Here is a 13,977-nt window from a genome sequence, read left to right on the forward strand (position 1 = left end):
AAAATTTCAGAACATAGCCGGCACTATCTGAGCTATGTTTGAGAAAATGTGATGACATATTACATGGCCCATAAAAGCAAGGAATCATGTGATAAAACTGGCATTCTAATTCTAAGTCTTAAATTTATAATGCTTTAATAATCAGTATTCCCATTTCCCTACGACTTGAAAACAGGAATTTTTTGTGTTATATGATGCTCTAAAATATATTGATAGAGTTGTTCCTTTCGAGATCCAAAATAGAGCAACACAAGAAACTGTGTTTTAGTTGCCCGGGGGATTTCGTCAAGTTTAAAATATAATATAGGTATATTATATATATGTATAATAAATATATATATATATATTTGTATAATATGTATGTCTATCTGTCATACTGTGCGTTCAGCTATGTTAACTTCAAACGTAATGTGAAATTAGCAGCAAATACAGAATATACATATATATAATATGTAATGATACGGTATGCGGTGCGGTACCAAAGTTATCTCCGCATGATAGTGATATTAGAGCTACAAAGGGCAAGTTTCCATAAACGATATTTTATGATCGTCGCCGATAATCGCTTATTGAGCGCTTTTTCGGCGCTTTTTAAAAAAAAAACCGTTTACAATCGCTTTTTTTACGATTATAAACGGTTCAAAAAAAATCGCTTATAATCGACTATAATTGGTGTCATAATTCAAAAAAGCGCTTTTTTGAATTTAAAAGCGCTTATAAGCGCTTTTAAGCGCTTACTAGCGTCGCTGAGCGATTTGAAAGCGGTTTTCCAGTAGGATTAGCGCCAAAAACGGGTGGATAAGCGGTTGGCCGGATAAGCGATTCGTAGGCGCTTTTTTGAACCATTTATAAGCGATTATAAGCGCTTATAATTGGGGTGCAATTTAGCTGTTTGTAAAGCGCAAATAAAGCGCTTATAAGCGCTTTTAAAATTGAGTCAGGAAAACGCTATATTACATCTTACAACCGCTTATAATCGATTATAAGCGTTTTTTCAGAAATCGCTTATAACAGCTAATTCATCGCTATTTCACCGCTTTTACCGCTTTTCCTATCATCCATGGCCAGGTGAGCAGGAATTAAAAAGCGCTTATAAGCGCTTTTTCGATGCTGCCCCTAGCCTGGTCGGAACGGGGTAGTGCCCGGAATTTAAAAGCGCTTATAAGCGATTTCTCAATTCCCCTTAACCTGGTTGGAACTTTCATGTGCTTTTATGAGCAACCTGGGGTGCACAGGCAGAGTCAGGATTTAAAAGCGCTTATAGGCGCTTATGATCGCTTTTCTACCGCTTTTTCTATCACCCATGGCCTGGTTGGCAAGAATTATAAAGCGCTTATAAGCGTTTTTTCAATGCTGCCCCTAACCTGTTCGGAACAGGAGTGTGCCCGGAATTAAAAAGCGCTTATAAGCGCTTTTTCAATGCTGCCACTAACCTGGTCGGAACGGGGGAGTGCCCGGAATTAAAAAGCGCTTATAAGCGATTTCTCAATTCCCCTTAACCTGGTCGGAACTTGCATGTGATTTTCTGAGCAACCTGGGGTGCACCGGCAGAGTCAGGATTTAAAAGCGCTTATAGGCGCTTATGATCGCTTTTCTACCGCTTTTTCTATCACCCATGGCCTGGTTGGCAAGAATTATAAAGCGCTTATAAGCGTTTTTTCAATGCTGCCCCTAACCTGTTCGGAACAGGGGTGTGCCCGGAATTGAAAGCGCATATGATCGCTTTTCTACCGCTTTTCCTATCACCCATGGCCTGGTTGGCAAGAATTAGAAAGCGCTTATAAGCGCTTTTTCAATGCTGCCACTAACCTGGTCGGAACGGGGGAGTGCCCGGAATTAAAAAGCGCTCATTAGCGCTTTTTTAATGCTGCGCTTATAAGCGATTTCTCAATTCCCCTTAACCTGGTCAGAACCGGAAATCAGTGTGCCCGCTTATAGTTATAAGTGCTTTTCTGTGCAACCTGGGGTCACCGGCAGAATCAGGATTTAAAAGCGCTTATAGGCGCTTATGATCGCTTTTCTACCGCTTCTACTAAATCGCTTGCCCAAATTTTAAGGAAATTCTTGTAAAAAGGCCCTTTGGGGCATGAAAATGATCTATATATGTGTATTTTTGGACGCTGATTCCGAATCACCCCCCATGACGTAGGGTTAAAATGCTTCCCTGGAGAGTTATGGGCAAAAATCCGTTTTGGTCACGTGACAGGCTAGGCTAGTAAAATACGAATTCGATTGTTTAGGGCCCGGGTTAGGGTTAGGCTTGTGGAACGGGTTATGGTTAACTTCGGGGTTATGGTTAGGGTTAGGGTTGGGATTAGGATTTATGTAAAACCGTTTTGTACGGCTGCAAAACCATAAAAACCAAAGTCACGTGAAATTTTTGGGCGAGCGAACTAGTAAAAGCCGAGTTGGACTCCAATATATGGAACAGATATTTTACGAGTGTCACCCGTCAATTCTCGCAATCACGTTCAACATTGCGCTTCGCACAAATACGGCGCGCGCTAACATTGACTCTTAAAATAATCGGATTGCTTTAATGTTTAAGTACCCGGGTTTTTACGCTTGCAGTGGCGCCCCACCTCCCGGTGACACAGAGGCGGTACTTGTGCGAAAAAATGCTTGCAGCCTGGGCACGGATCTAAGCAATTTTATATTGGGTGTCAAAATTTTGTCCTCATATCTGCAATCTGACGTCGCGCGTGGCAACATGAATACTGCGGGCGCGCGCACGAAGGCGAGTTGATGCTTTTCTTTACTTGTGAAACAAGTGGCGCGAATTTTACCAGGTGACCCCAAGCTAGTATGTTCATAAGCATAGCCTGGCGTAATTAAACCCTCTAAAACGCGCAAATAGGCGTGTTTATACGATTTTACAATCAAATAATAAGATTTTACAATTTAACTCAGCGCGCGGCTCTTGTAGTGCATACGTCACTTCTTTTTTATTGGTAGTTGGCGTGCACGTGATCTTTTGCGCGGCTCTAATTGGTTCTGAACGATCACGTGAATGCTAGTCCAATGAGCATTCGCACTTTTTTAGGGCGATGAAAGTCGTAATTCACTCAGCCCGAATAAAGATTTGGCGGAATGCAGATAATGACAGGCTGAGCGCCGCCCAGTAACGCGAATTGTAAGCACCCTGTCACCCGATCTTAAGGTGACGTACGACACTTCGTTTAACAAACTAATTAAAACGTTTTTTGTTTCCCGCTAGGCTCATTGGACCAGGTGAGCTTGCATGCTTGTGAATGTGATTGTAAGTACAGCTGTACTGTAGTTTATACCTAATTACCCCTACTGCAGAAACTGCAAAGTGCGGGAAATTTTGGGAACCAATATATGGTTGCCAAAATCGATGGAGGGTTGGCGGCTAGATCAAAGCTCAACGGCTTTGGATTAGGGGTGGACGATAAAATAAACTTGCTCAGATTTTAAAATTTTTTTGTAACACTGTTTTCTAGAGACTGTGAGAATTTTCACAATACCAAATTTGTCATACCTTTTTGGAAAGATCAGTGAGTTTCGCCTCACTAGCTGGGTGCCATTTGCTCTATCCAGAGCCCTTGCGCTTGCAGTAGCGCGCGCCCACTCACTTCTTGACGTACTTGTGAAACAAGCGCGCCCGAAGTGGCGCGAAAGCACATGGTTAGGTAATGGGAAAAGCGGTAGAAAAGCGATCATAAGCGCCTATAAGCGCTTTTAAATCCTGACTCTGCCGGTGCACCCCAGGTTGCACAGAAAAGCACTTATAAGCGGGCACTCTGATTTCTAGTTCCGACCAGGTTAAGGGGAATTGAGAAATCGCTTATAAGCGCTTATTAATTCCAGGCACTCCCCCGTTCCGACCAGGTTAGGGGCAGCATTGAAAAAAAGCTTATAAGCGCTTTATAATTCTTGCCAACCAGGCCTTGGGTGATGGGAAAAGCGGTAGAAAAGCAATCATAAGCGCCTATAAGCGCTTTTAAATCCTGACTCTGCCGGTGCACCCCAGGTTGCTCAAAAAAGCACATGCAAGTGGGCACTCTCCAGTTCCGACCAGGTTGAAGAGAATTCAACACGCGCTTTTTAATTCCGGGCACACCCCCGTTCCAAACAGGTTAGGGGCAGCATTGAAAAAACGCTTATAAGCGCTTTATAATTCTTGCCAACCAGGCCATGGGTGATAGAAAAAGCGGTAGAAAAGCGATCATAATGCTTTTTAATCCTGACTCTGCCGGTGCACCCCAGGTTGCTCAGAAAAGCACTTATAAGCGGGCACTCTGATTTCCAGTTCCGACCAGGTTAGGGGCAGCATTTAAAAAGCGCTTTTTTATTCCGGGCACTCCCCCGTTCCGACCAGGTAAGGGGCAGCATTGAAAAACGCTTATAAGCGCTTTATAATTCTTGCCAACCCATGCCATGGGTGATAGGAAAAGTGGTAGAAAAGCGATCATAAGCGCCTATAAGCGCTTTTAAATCCTGACTCTGCCGGTGCACCCCAGGTTGCTCAGAAAAGCACATGAAAGTTCCAACCAGGTTAAGGGGAATTGAGAAATCGCTTATAAGCGCTTTTAAATTCCGGGCACTACCCCGTTCCGACCAGGCTAGGGGCAGCATCGAAAAAGCGCTTATAAGCGCTTTTTAATTCCTGCTCACCTGGCCATGGATGATAGGAAAAGCGGTAAAAGCGGTGAAATAGCGATGAATTAGCTGTTATAAGCGATTTCTGAAAAAACGCTTATAATCGATTATAAGCGGTTGTAAGATGTAATATAGCGTTTTCCTGACTCAATTTTAAAAGCGCTTATAAGCGCTTTATTTGCGCTTTACAAACAGCTAAATTGCACCCCAATTATAAGCGCTTATAATCGCTTATAAATGGTTCAAAAAAGCGCCTACGAATCGCTTATCCGGCCAACCGCTTATCCACCCGTTTTTGGCGCTAATCCTACTGGAAAACCGCTTTCAAATCGCTCAGCGACGCTAGTAAGCGCTTAAAAGCGCTTATAAGCGCTTTTAAATTCAAAAAAGCGCTTTTTTGAATTATGACACCAATTATAGTCGATTATAAGCGATTTTTTTTGAACCGTTTATAATCGTAAAAAAAGCGATTGTAAACGGTTTTTTTTTTTAAAAAGCGCCGAAAAAGCGCTCAATAAGCGATTATCGGCGACGATCATAAAATATCGTTTATGGAAACTTGCCCTACAAAGCTTTTACTACATGACTACTATTGCATATAATATATAATATAATGATGGATTCAAGTGGTCGTGTTGAACTCGGTTACCATGGTAACCATATGATTCATGACCTACGACTTGCCGGATTGCAGTAGGCTTACGTAACATATTTCAACGCTGTTCGTTGTGAGGCTCGAGTTACATATTTGATGGGCCCCTTATTTTCCGTTGGCACATCTTTAATTTTGCCTGGTCCTTTTAAGTTCCTTGAAATACGTTTGTCCGTTAACTTCGTATGCTTTATCATATTTTGTATTTTGTATAATGTACTATGTTGCTGCTACTTCTTTGACCATGGACTATAATTGTTAAGTCAACTAACACGACTTTCCTTGTTCACCGATTGTTGCATTGTTAGATTTAAAGATTTACGTTGATATGCATTATGCACGCTTGTTTTTACATTATATCGGCTTGAGAATTTATCTTTTTTATTCATTTAGATTTCGTACATATCAAAAAATTTCATTCTGCTGATTGTATCTGCCACTTGTTTATCAAATCATTATCTCCTTTGTAATATATTTATACATAACATTTTGTCCCGTATCTTTTTTCGCTATAATTCCGATTTACGTCGCACAGATTCGTTGTGTTATGTCTGCGTCGCTGCGGTAGTTTAAAAAAAACGCAATCACAACGTTATAAATACCCAAGACCATGGGTAAACAGAAAGTAAAGCCGTTCCAATCAGCAGTGAGTTTCCCCCGTTTTTTTCCCGATAATTTTTGAACCATAGATCTGTTTTATTTTTACACCTAAAAACCTGAGACTAGAATAAAAACGTTTTTTAAGAATTGGGTATACAGTATAAAGTATACTCCATATAGTATGGAGCTTAGATATATCTTATAACTGAACCCAGTCTTACTCAATAATATAGACGAAAATGTGATGTTATATTCGAACTATTGATGTAAGTAGGTGACTCTGTAAGATCCATGAGATAGAAGAAGGAAATTATAAGGGTATTACTAGGGTAAGATAAGATCACACGACTTATCATTATCTGCTCTGCAGATTTGATGTGTAAAATAGCCTATTGATTCATAAACACATAATAGTTCTTTTACAATAAAATATAGTTTCATTATAGTGAGCAATTGTAATGCCTTTGAGTCGTGGGCAAGATATGCCCATTTAAAATTTTAAAACACTTCAGTTAACTTGATATCGTGTAGAACTGTACAATGTTGATGTTTTATCTCAACAATCTAAACAATTAAAAACGAAAAATTAGAAACTTTTGACTGATCAGTCATTATTTCAGGAGGAAGATAAAAAAGATGTGGGTCCGTTAAAAGATAGAGGCTGCACCGATATAATATGCATACTTATATTCATAGTGTTCCTTGGTGGAATGGTAAGTGATGACCTTCAGAATTTTTTCATAACATTTGCTGTGCGATTTACATAACATTTTAGGTTTTAAAATTAAAAGACCTAATCATCTGTTCGGAAAATAAGAGAAGCATCTTTTGCAATAAATTACGAATCTCACAGGGGGTGATTGCTTATTTTGCGTTCACGATTGGGGATCCCTGGAGAATACTTAACGGATATGACAGCTTCGGTAACACGTGTGGAGTTAAAAATGTCAAACCAGATGGTGTCACTGCTAAACACTCTGGACTGGATATGACCGAAAAACCGTGAGTTCTATAAGCTCATCATATGTATCTCAAAATCTGATAACAAAATCGTTTAGTAGGATTTTCAAAATGAAACAATTTGTTTATCGAAAGTTATAGTGTTAGTCAAATTCCTTTTGGCTCGAGGAGGTGTTCTAGCAAAATTGTAGGCGAAATTGTAAGAATGTTGTGAAAATTTCGCCGAAGGTTTATTCTCAGAATTGTAAAGATGTCGCCCATTCAAATACATACATTAACGTATCAGTTAGTAGGTCAGTGACTAAGTTGGTCACTCCCTTGTATTTAAACATGCACAAGGTCTGGGTCGAATTCGGTCTCAAGCACTATTTTTCATCCGAACTGTAATATTGTACCTTAATTCCCAAAAATTTGGGCGACAAAAAATTTGAGCGGGCCTCTCGCCCAAATTTTTTGCAGACCAAATTAATTGCATAAATCTTTTCCGTCCGCTAAATTTTTTGCTAACCAAACTTTTGGCATTTGGCCTGTGGCCCTGAAATCTATAGAAAGATGGCTTTTTCTTCATATCCAAGTGAAATAATATTTGAAATTTTAGTTTTCTAATTCTGCTTAAAATTGAAAGCAAAATGACTGGAACAATAAGGAATAATAATGAACTAAAGCAAATATCTAACTGAAATTTTAGTGGAAAATCGTTAATTTTTCGAAGAATTTGTGCCCAAATTTTCGGTCGCCCAAATGAGTTCAAATTTTCTGCCCAAATTTTTCGGGCTCAAATAAATTGTGCTCAATATAATGGCACACAAATTTTTGGGAACTAAGGTATTGCAGAAATCTAATTACTTATTACTCATATTTGATCCATCATGTCGGTAAATTGCTTGCCTGGGCCCTGGACTATGAAAGTTTATCTGTTCAGTAATTGATTGCCGAAACATTTTATTGGCACCAAAATCTCATCAGACTGCGGGTAAGAGGTGTTCTGGCGAAATTGTAACATTTGCCCACGGACCTAACTTTTGCGCCAATTGTATCTGAACTGGGGCGACATGACATTCGCTTACAATTCTGAGAAGAGTTTTAAATCATAACTGTAACGCGCCTTAGTATTTTGGGTGGGCGCGCGTTACGCGACGATCGAGCAGCGCGCGCAGCGCAGCTAGCTAGCTAGCTGCGCTAGCTTAGCTAGCTGAGCTAAGCTATAATATATAATCTCTTCATCTTTCGCTTCTCTTGATCAGCAAAGTTCTGCTCATTTCCACAAGTCAGCTCCATTAGATAAACCTTCTTTGCTTTATCTGAATAGATCACTACATCAGGTCTTAGTGGTGTAGCTGCAATGTGCTGCGGGAAGTTCCTCTGTCTCTCGTAGATGGTGACTGAAAGTTCGACACTTCTTGTAGATCAGGTAGTTTAGGTGGAATTCATCCCATGTGGGTGGCGCTGTACTGCAGATCCAATTAGGTTTGTCAAGGTCTTCCAGTCCTGTGGGGTTTACATAGTCACGCTCACGGTCATCAATCATCATCTTTGTACTCCTTTTCAAAGAACTTGGATGCTTCTTCAATCTTCACTGTCAAACTCAGGCTCTTTATCTTTAGTCTCTTCCTTCGTGAGCAGTTTCTTACCATACTCATAAGGGTTTCTTCTAAAGAGTTTGGAGCTATTCTCTTTCGTCTTTTTCCTTTCTTTCTTCTGGGCGGTCTTCCTTGCTTTGTTATGAAGTCGTACTAGTTTCAGGTAAGAAATCTTCTATCTTTCAACCTATTCATCATCATTCGAGTCACATACTCTCTTCCATTCCTTTCTACTCTCTTTCTTCATTTCCCTCAACTGTCTGCACTCAGCATCAAGTCTCGGTTTTTTCTTCGATGGTATAATGTTTGTTGAACCAACTTCGCATATCAACTCGAAGTAGTCATAGGTGGTGTTCTTAAGCAACTCCAACCCCTTAATAGGGTCGCTGTGTGTAGAGAACTGGAGACTAATTAGACCGAGGTCTTGATCAATCTTGTCCCACCTATTATCATTGGCCTTAGGTAGTTTTAACCGAGTTTTAATAACTACCGGTTCTGGTGGATCTGCGTGAGATCTAAAGTTTGCAGACGTAGACGTCCTCCATTTTGCACTGTGTAGAAACGTCACCCTCAGTTAGAAGTCAGGTAGGCGCAGAGTGAAGGGGAAGTCGTGTCACTCTACTGGTATAACCATCAAACCATACAACTTCCCTTTGACGAGTGAACGCCATATCTCCAAGGAGATTCCAATCCGTTAATCAATGTGAGGATAATCATAGGTTAAAGGAAGCGCGCGTACCTCGGGACCTAGTACATAATATTCACCTAGCGTCAGGTCAAAATAAACAGACAATCTAAAATAAAGATTACTATCGAAAGAGTACTTGTATTTTTCAGCATACGATTCTTAAAACATACTTAATTGATATGTTTTCCAATTCGTCAGGTATTTGATGTATTTTGATCCCCGTGTTATGCTGCCGGACTCTGTTACAGCTGTAATTGGTTCTGACAAGACTGCTTTCTTAGAAACTACTATGATGCTGTGTGTAAAGAAGTGTCCGGTAGGCACTGTTTTGCCTATAGAAACAAATGGGGCCTACAAGATGTGTGAGTGCATTTATTTTGAAGTTATAAGCAGTTCTATTGTTTATGACTCGTATAATGAGCGTGCACGTCCGATTCGGTTTTAGAGTCTTGACGTTTGAGTAGAATGGTCACATTTGATATCCTTCTATTATATTAACACAGTTGCAGTTATAAGTTCTTAATTTTAGGGGAATATTATAATTTACAAAAGAACGGAGAGGATTATTGTGAGTATGGTTTCTGGGACAGTACCGATAAGGAAATTACCGATTTAAAAACAGCATTGGAAGGATATGCTAACAGTGCATTAGCAGAGGCTCACACTAACGCTCCAGGAGAAACAGACAATGATTTTATTACCAGTAATGGTGCATCTGGACCCTGCCCAGAATTCATCATAGAATCGTGAGTATTTGAACGTTAAGTTATTATATGATAATTATATGTAAATAAGTTGTAAATCGTAAAACCATTAATTTTTATGAGGAATGAACTACAAAAATTCGCCAGGGTTAAGGGTATACTGGTGGGGGGGGGGGGGTTCACTACACCATACACAAAAAAGGCAAAAGTGTAGTGTAAAAAAAGGGTACAGTGAACCCCCCCCCCCCCCCCCCCCCCCCATACTATTTTTTATAGTAAGTACAATTATATAATAATTGGTTGTATCATAGTTGTTGAAATAAAATTGGGCCTAATTCATTTCTGGAACAGGACAGCAATCATGAACAGATGTGTCCCTGGGTTTGAAAAACTAAAAGCTCTTGCCGGTGACGGAACTGAGGAGTTTGTTCAAACACTGGAAGAAAAAATGAATGCATTGTTAGGGACTGACCTATCAGCATCAGAAATAATGCAGTACGCAATGGCTGACGTCATGAACTCGTACAGGGAAATCGCAGTCATGTGTGCTTCATCCCTTATCATCTCTTTTATCATCATCCTGCTTCTCGGCTGGATTGCCCAAATAATGATATATGCCATAGCCATACTTGCGGCCGTGGCCTGCATCGCTGGACCCGCCTACTTCTGGTACGTTTGGTATCAGGCTAAAGAAGCACTCGATGCTGCAGAAATCACGTTGCAGACTCAAGTGGACAATGTGGAAACGCTCATGATTTATGCAATTATCATCACAGTAAGTACATAACTTATGAAAATGTTTCAATTTTGAGCCTCCATGAAGTAGAGCTTCTCAGTCGACCTTAGATTCTACGAAGAGGCCCAAACTTCATTTTTTAAATGTGAAGAGAAGACAGTTTAACTTAACAAAGGAGTTTCATCTGCTTCACTCAGTAAAGGGTGTAGCAGTGTTACTGACAGTGTTACTGACAGTGTTACTAACACTTCCTCATACAGGTTGTATGTGTGGTTGTGTTGCTGCTCATTATATTCCTGAGATCACGTATTGGGCTGATGGTGACACTGTTCAAGGAAGCCGGTTTCATGGTCATGAGAATGATAACAATCCTCTTCACTCCAATAATTGTAAGTGATGGCGGTTACTTTACTCACCTACATCCACTGACTCACCACATGTTTACATCAATACACCACGGACGAAAAAATTACAAATTTGATGATAACTTTAATACAGGAAAACCCTGATTCACTGTTCCCTGATTTAGTGATTTACCGCAACCCACGATTCACCGCGGCAATTTCTTTCCTCCCAATTGGGCTTAACAGTTAACATGCATAATGTAAACAAAAACTCCGATTCAACGCGGATGTTTCCTTTCCCAAACTCCGCGGTAAATCGGAGTTTAACTGTATTTAATTATTATCACGGTCACAGTAAATCCTAACACAAATGCTCACCAGTTGGCACTGTTTATCCTAGCTTGGGCAGCCTTGTGGTCCTTTGTGTCAGGATACATCTACACTGCAGGAACTGCGCAGGATCTCAACTTCACCAGGGAGTATTCATCAGCGGATTCTCCCTTTGCCAATGAAAACATCACCATGGTCATCTACAAAGACCACGTTAGTTCTATGTACCAGCTTCCCATAAAGTTGTCCTAGTCATTTATAAGTGTTTCTTATTCCATTGTGAACATGGACTTATTCCATTGTAAACATGGAGTCAGCAATATCATGTTTATAATTCCTATAGTAAACTTTACTTTTTAGAGTTTTGGTTATATGTTATCAAACCTTGTGCTCATTTGTCTGTTCACAGGACTACATAATGTGGGTGTGGCTGTACCACTTGTTCGGATTATACTGGGGAACTGAATTCTTCTTGGCGTGTCACGAAATGGCCATTGCCGGTGCTTTCTGTCAGTTCTACTGGACCCGGGACAAGAGGAAGGTTAGCTTCCCTGTGTTGCGTGGTATTTGGTGGGTATTCCGGTATCATCTGGGGACTGTTGCTTTTGGTTCCTGCATCATCGCTATTATCCAACTCATCAGGACCATCCTGGCTTACATCCAAAACAAGTGAGTAGATTAGAGTAGAGTAGAGTTGAGTAGAGTAGAGTAGAGTAGAGTAGAGTAGAGTAGAGTAGAGTAGAGTAGAGTTGTGATGTTTTTCAGCTATACTTTTCTGTTTTACCTTTTGCTGTGATTATGACTATTGTACTAGCATAGTTGGGCAAATATAATTTATATTGCACAAGATTACCATTTTCTTTATCCAGAACGAAAGACAGTCAAAGTGAGATTGTAAAGTACCTGCTCATGTGTCTGCAGTGCTGTCTCTGGTGCTTCGAGAAGGTCATGAAATTCATCAACAGAAACGCTTATATCTATACAGGTGAAGAAATCCTTTCTGTTTAAACACTATTTTTAATTTTGTAAGGTACAGTTACATAGCTGATCGTGTTTTCGGTTTTGTTCTAGTTTGTTGTTACAACTATCTCACCCCTTTAGTTCTGACTCTCATACCCACCAGCGTTCAAGTAGTTGTTACAACTATCTCGCCCCTTTAGTTCTGACTTTCATACCCACCAGCGTTCAAGGGCTCCAACTTCTGCTCATCGTGTAAGAAGGTGTTTGGACTACTCCTGTCCAACTTGGTGAGGGTCGGTGTCATCAACTGTGTCGGCTCCTTCATCCTCTTCATCGGCAAGTTCCTTGTCGTCATCGTTACTGGCATGCTCGGTTACTTCATGATGAACGTGAGTGGAATAACTGGCTAAAAGATCAAAACTAATTTGAAACCGTTGTACATTTCTTTGTAGTTGTACACTGTACAGGGTCTCACATTCTGTGAGTATTGAAATTTCTGAATGGCGATGTAACTCAATAATGTATTTCCCCCGTTACCAACACATCTTGTTTCAGAATGACGATGACATTTACTACTGGGCTATACCTGTCCTAATAGCAGCTATCTTTGCGTTTGCTGTTGCCCACACCTTCTTCTCAGTGTACGAGATTGGTAGGTGACCCCCCCCCCCCCCCCCCCCCCCCCCCCCACACACCCCTACTTGAAATTATTATCCGAATTGTTGAAATTGTTATTTTATTGGAAATATTACAAATCAGCCAATTGTAATTGAGAATTTCTGGGTTGTGGCCATTATTCTTAAAGACCTAGAAATGCCTCCTAAGGTCACAGCTCGTATTATTTGCCCATTTTTCTCCTTCTGCACTTGGGGCCCAATGTAATTGCTCGACTTTTCATCAGGTCTCTCGAGGCCTTTTGTTTGGTTATTTGGGTGTATTGGTGTCCCCTGATTGTTATCATCGCTGAACACTTGTCAAGGCATTTCTTGGTTTCTCTAGTCCATTTTTAGAAATTCTATACAACATTGATATTGTAATAAATTCTGATGATAATAATTGAAAGATTTCAATAAAAAAAATCAGGTTTATTTGTGTGGGAATTGTTCCAGACTTTTTGTTGATTAATAGAAAACATGATTCATGAACATGGTACGAGAAATGATTTCAGTGTTACTACTCATATTCTCATATGTAGATCTCCTAGGACCCTAACTCCTCAGTGTCAGCTCTTTTAGCTCCTCTGAATTATGCAATATTTGCAGGTATTGATACCATCTTCATATGCTTTGCTGAAGACGAGACTATCAACGACGGTACACCAGGCAGAGAATACTACATGAGCAAGAACCTCATGGTAAGATATTAAAACATTTACCTTACGTTTATAAAAACACACCATGCGCAAGAAGTATGCAAATTTGCATGTTGTTTATATAAGACTGTATTTATTATTTACTTTGTGCAGCTCATGCATAATCCCAGACTACTGACTAGTCCTGTAACATGCTTTAAAACAATGTTGCGAATTAATGATTATTAACAGATTTTTTTAATTTGCAGCAATGGGTTGACAACAGTAGTGAGGCTCTTAAAAACATGAGGAGAAAGAAGGGACAACAAAAGGCTCAGGCTAAGGCAGGGAAATCTGGAGAAGTGGTGAGTTTTATAATGTAGGATTTATTAGTTTTATATGCTCAGTCTGCACTCTGCACACAGCCTAAATCAGATTTTAACGACACAAAATTTGTCAAGAAAAGTTTATCAACAAAATGATAACGATAATAGATTTCCTTTTTCCGT

The 13,977-nt window shown here is 40.1% G+C and overlaps 1 protein-coding gene across 9 annotated transcripts in view; it reads left to right on the top strand.

Moving 5' to 3' along the window:
• LOC134825913 (choline transporter-like protein 1) overlaps positions 1-13,977 on the top strand; it is a 34,983-nt gene that overhangs the window by 17,907 nt on the left and 3,099 nt on the right. For 4 of the 9 annotated variants that reach the window (XM_063838108.1, XM_063838109.1, XM_063838113.1 and 1 more), the window contains exons 1-14: positions 5,809-5,921; positions 6,496-6,588; positions 6,729-6,877; positions 9,302-9,465; positions 9,633-9,849; positions 10,159-10,582; positions 10,804-10,932; positions 11,269-11,430; positions 11,627-11,886; positions 12,087-12,202; positions 12,400-12,566; positions 12,733-12,829; positions 13,440-13,531; positions 13,738-13,833. In XM_063838108.1, coding sequence (XP_063694178.1) covers positions 5,886-5,921; positions 6,496-6,588; positions 6,729-6,877; positions 9,302-9,465; positions 9,633-9,849; positions 10,159-10,582; positions 10,804-10,932; positions 11,269-11,430; positions 11,627-11,886; positions 12,087-12,202; positions 12,400-12,566; positions 12,733-12,829; positions 13,440-13,531; positions 13,738-13,833 — 2,202 coding nt within the window. In that variant the 5' untranslated portion in view covers positions 5,809-5,885. Of the gene's footprint in view, positions 1-5,773; positions 5,922-6,495; positions 6,589-6,728; positions 6,878-9,301; positions 9,466-9,632; positions 9,850-10,158; positions 10,583-10,803; positions 10,933-11,268; positions 11,431-11,626; positions 11,887-12,086; positions 12,203-12,399; positions 12,567-12,732; positions 12,830-13,439; positions 13,532-13,737; positions 13,834-13,977 lie in introns of those variants that run through there. The other 5 variants (XM_063838116.1, XM_063838110.1, XM_063838111.1 and 2 more) reach the window with 2 other exon arrangements.

The sequence above is a fragment of the Bolinopsis microptera genome, chromosome 1, assembly GCF_026151205.1.
Source record: "Bolinopsis microptera isolate Bmic1 chromosome 1, MBARI_Bmic_1.0, whole genome shotgun sequence".
Classification (NCBI taxonomy): domain Eukaryota; kingdom Metazoa; phylum Ctenophora; class Tentaculata; order Lobata; family Bolinopsidae; genus Bolinopsis; species Bolinopsis microptera.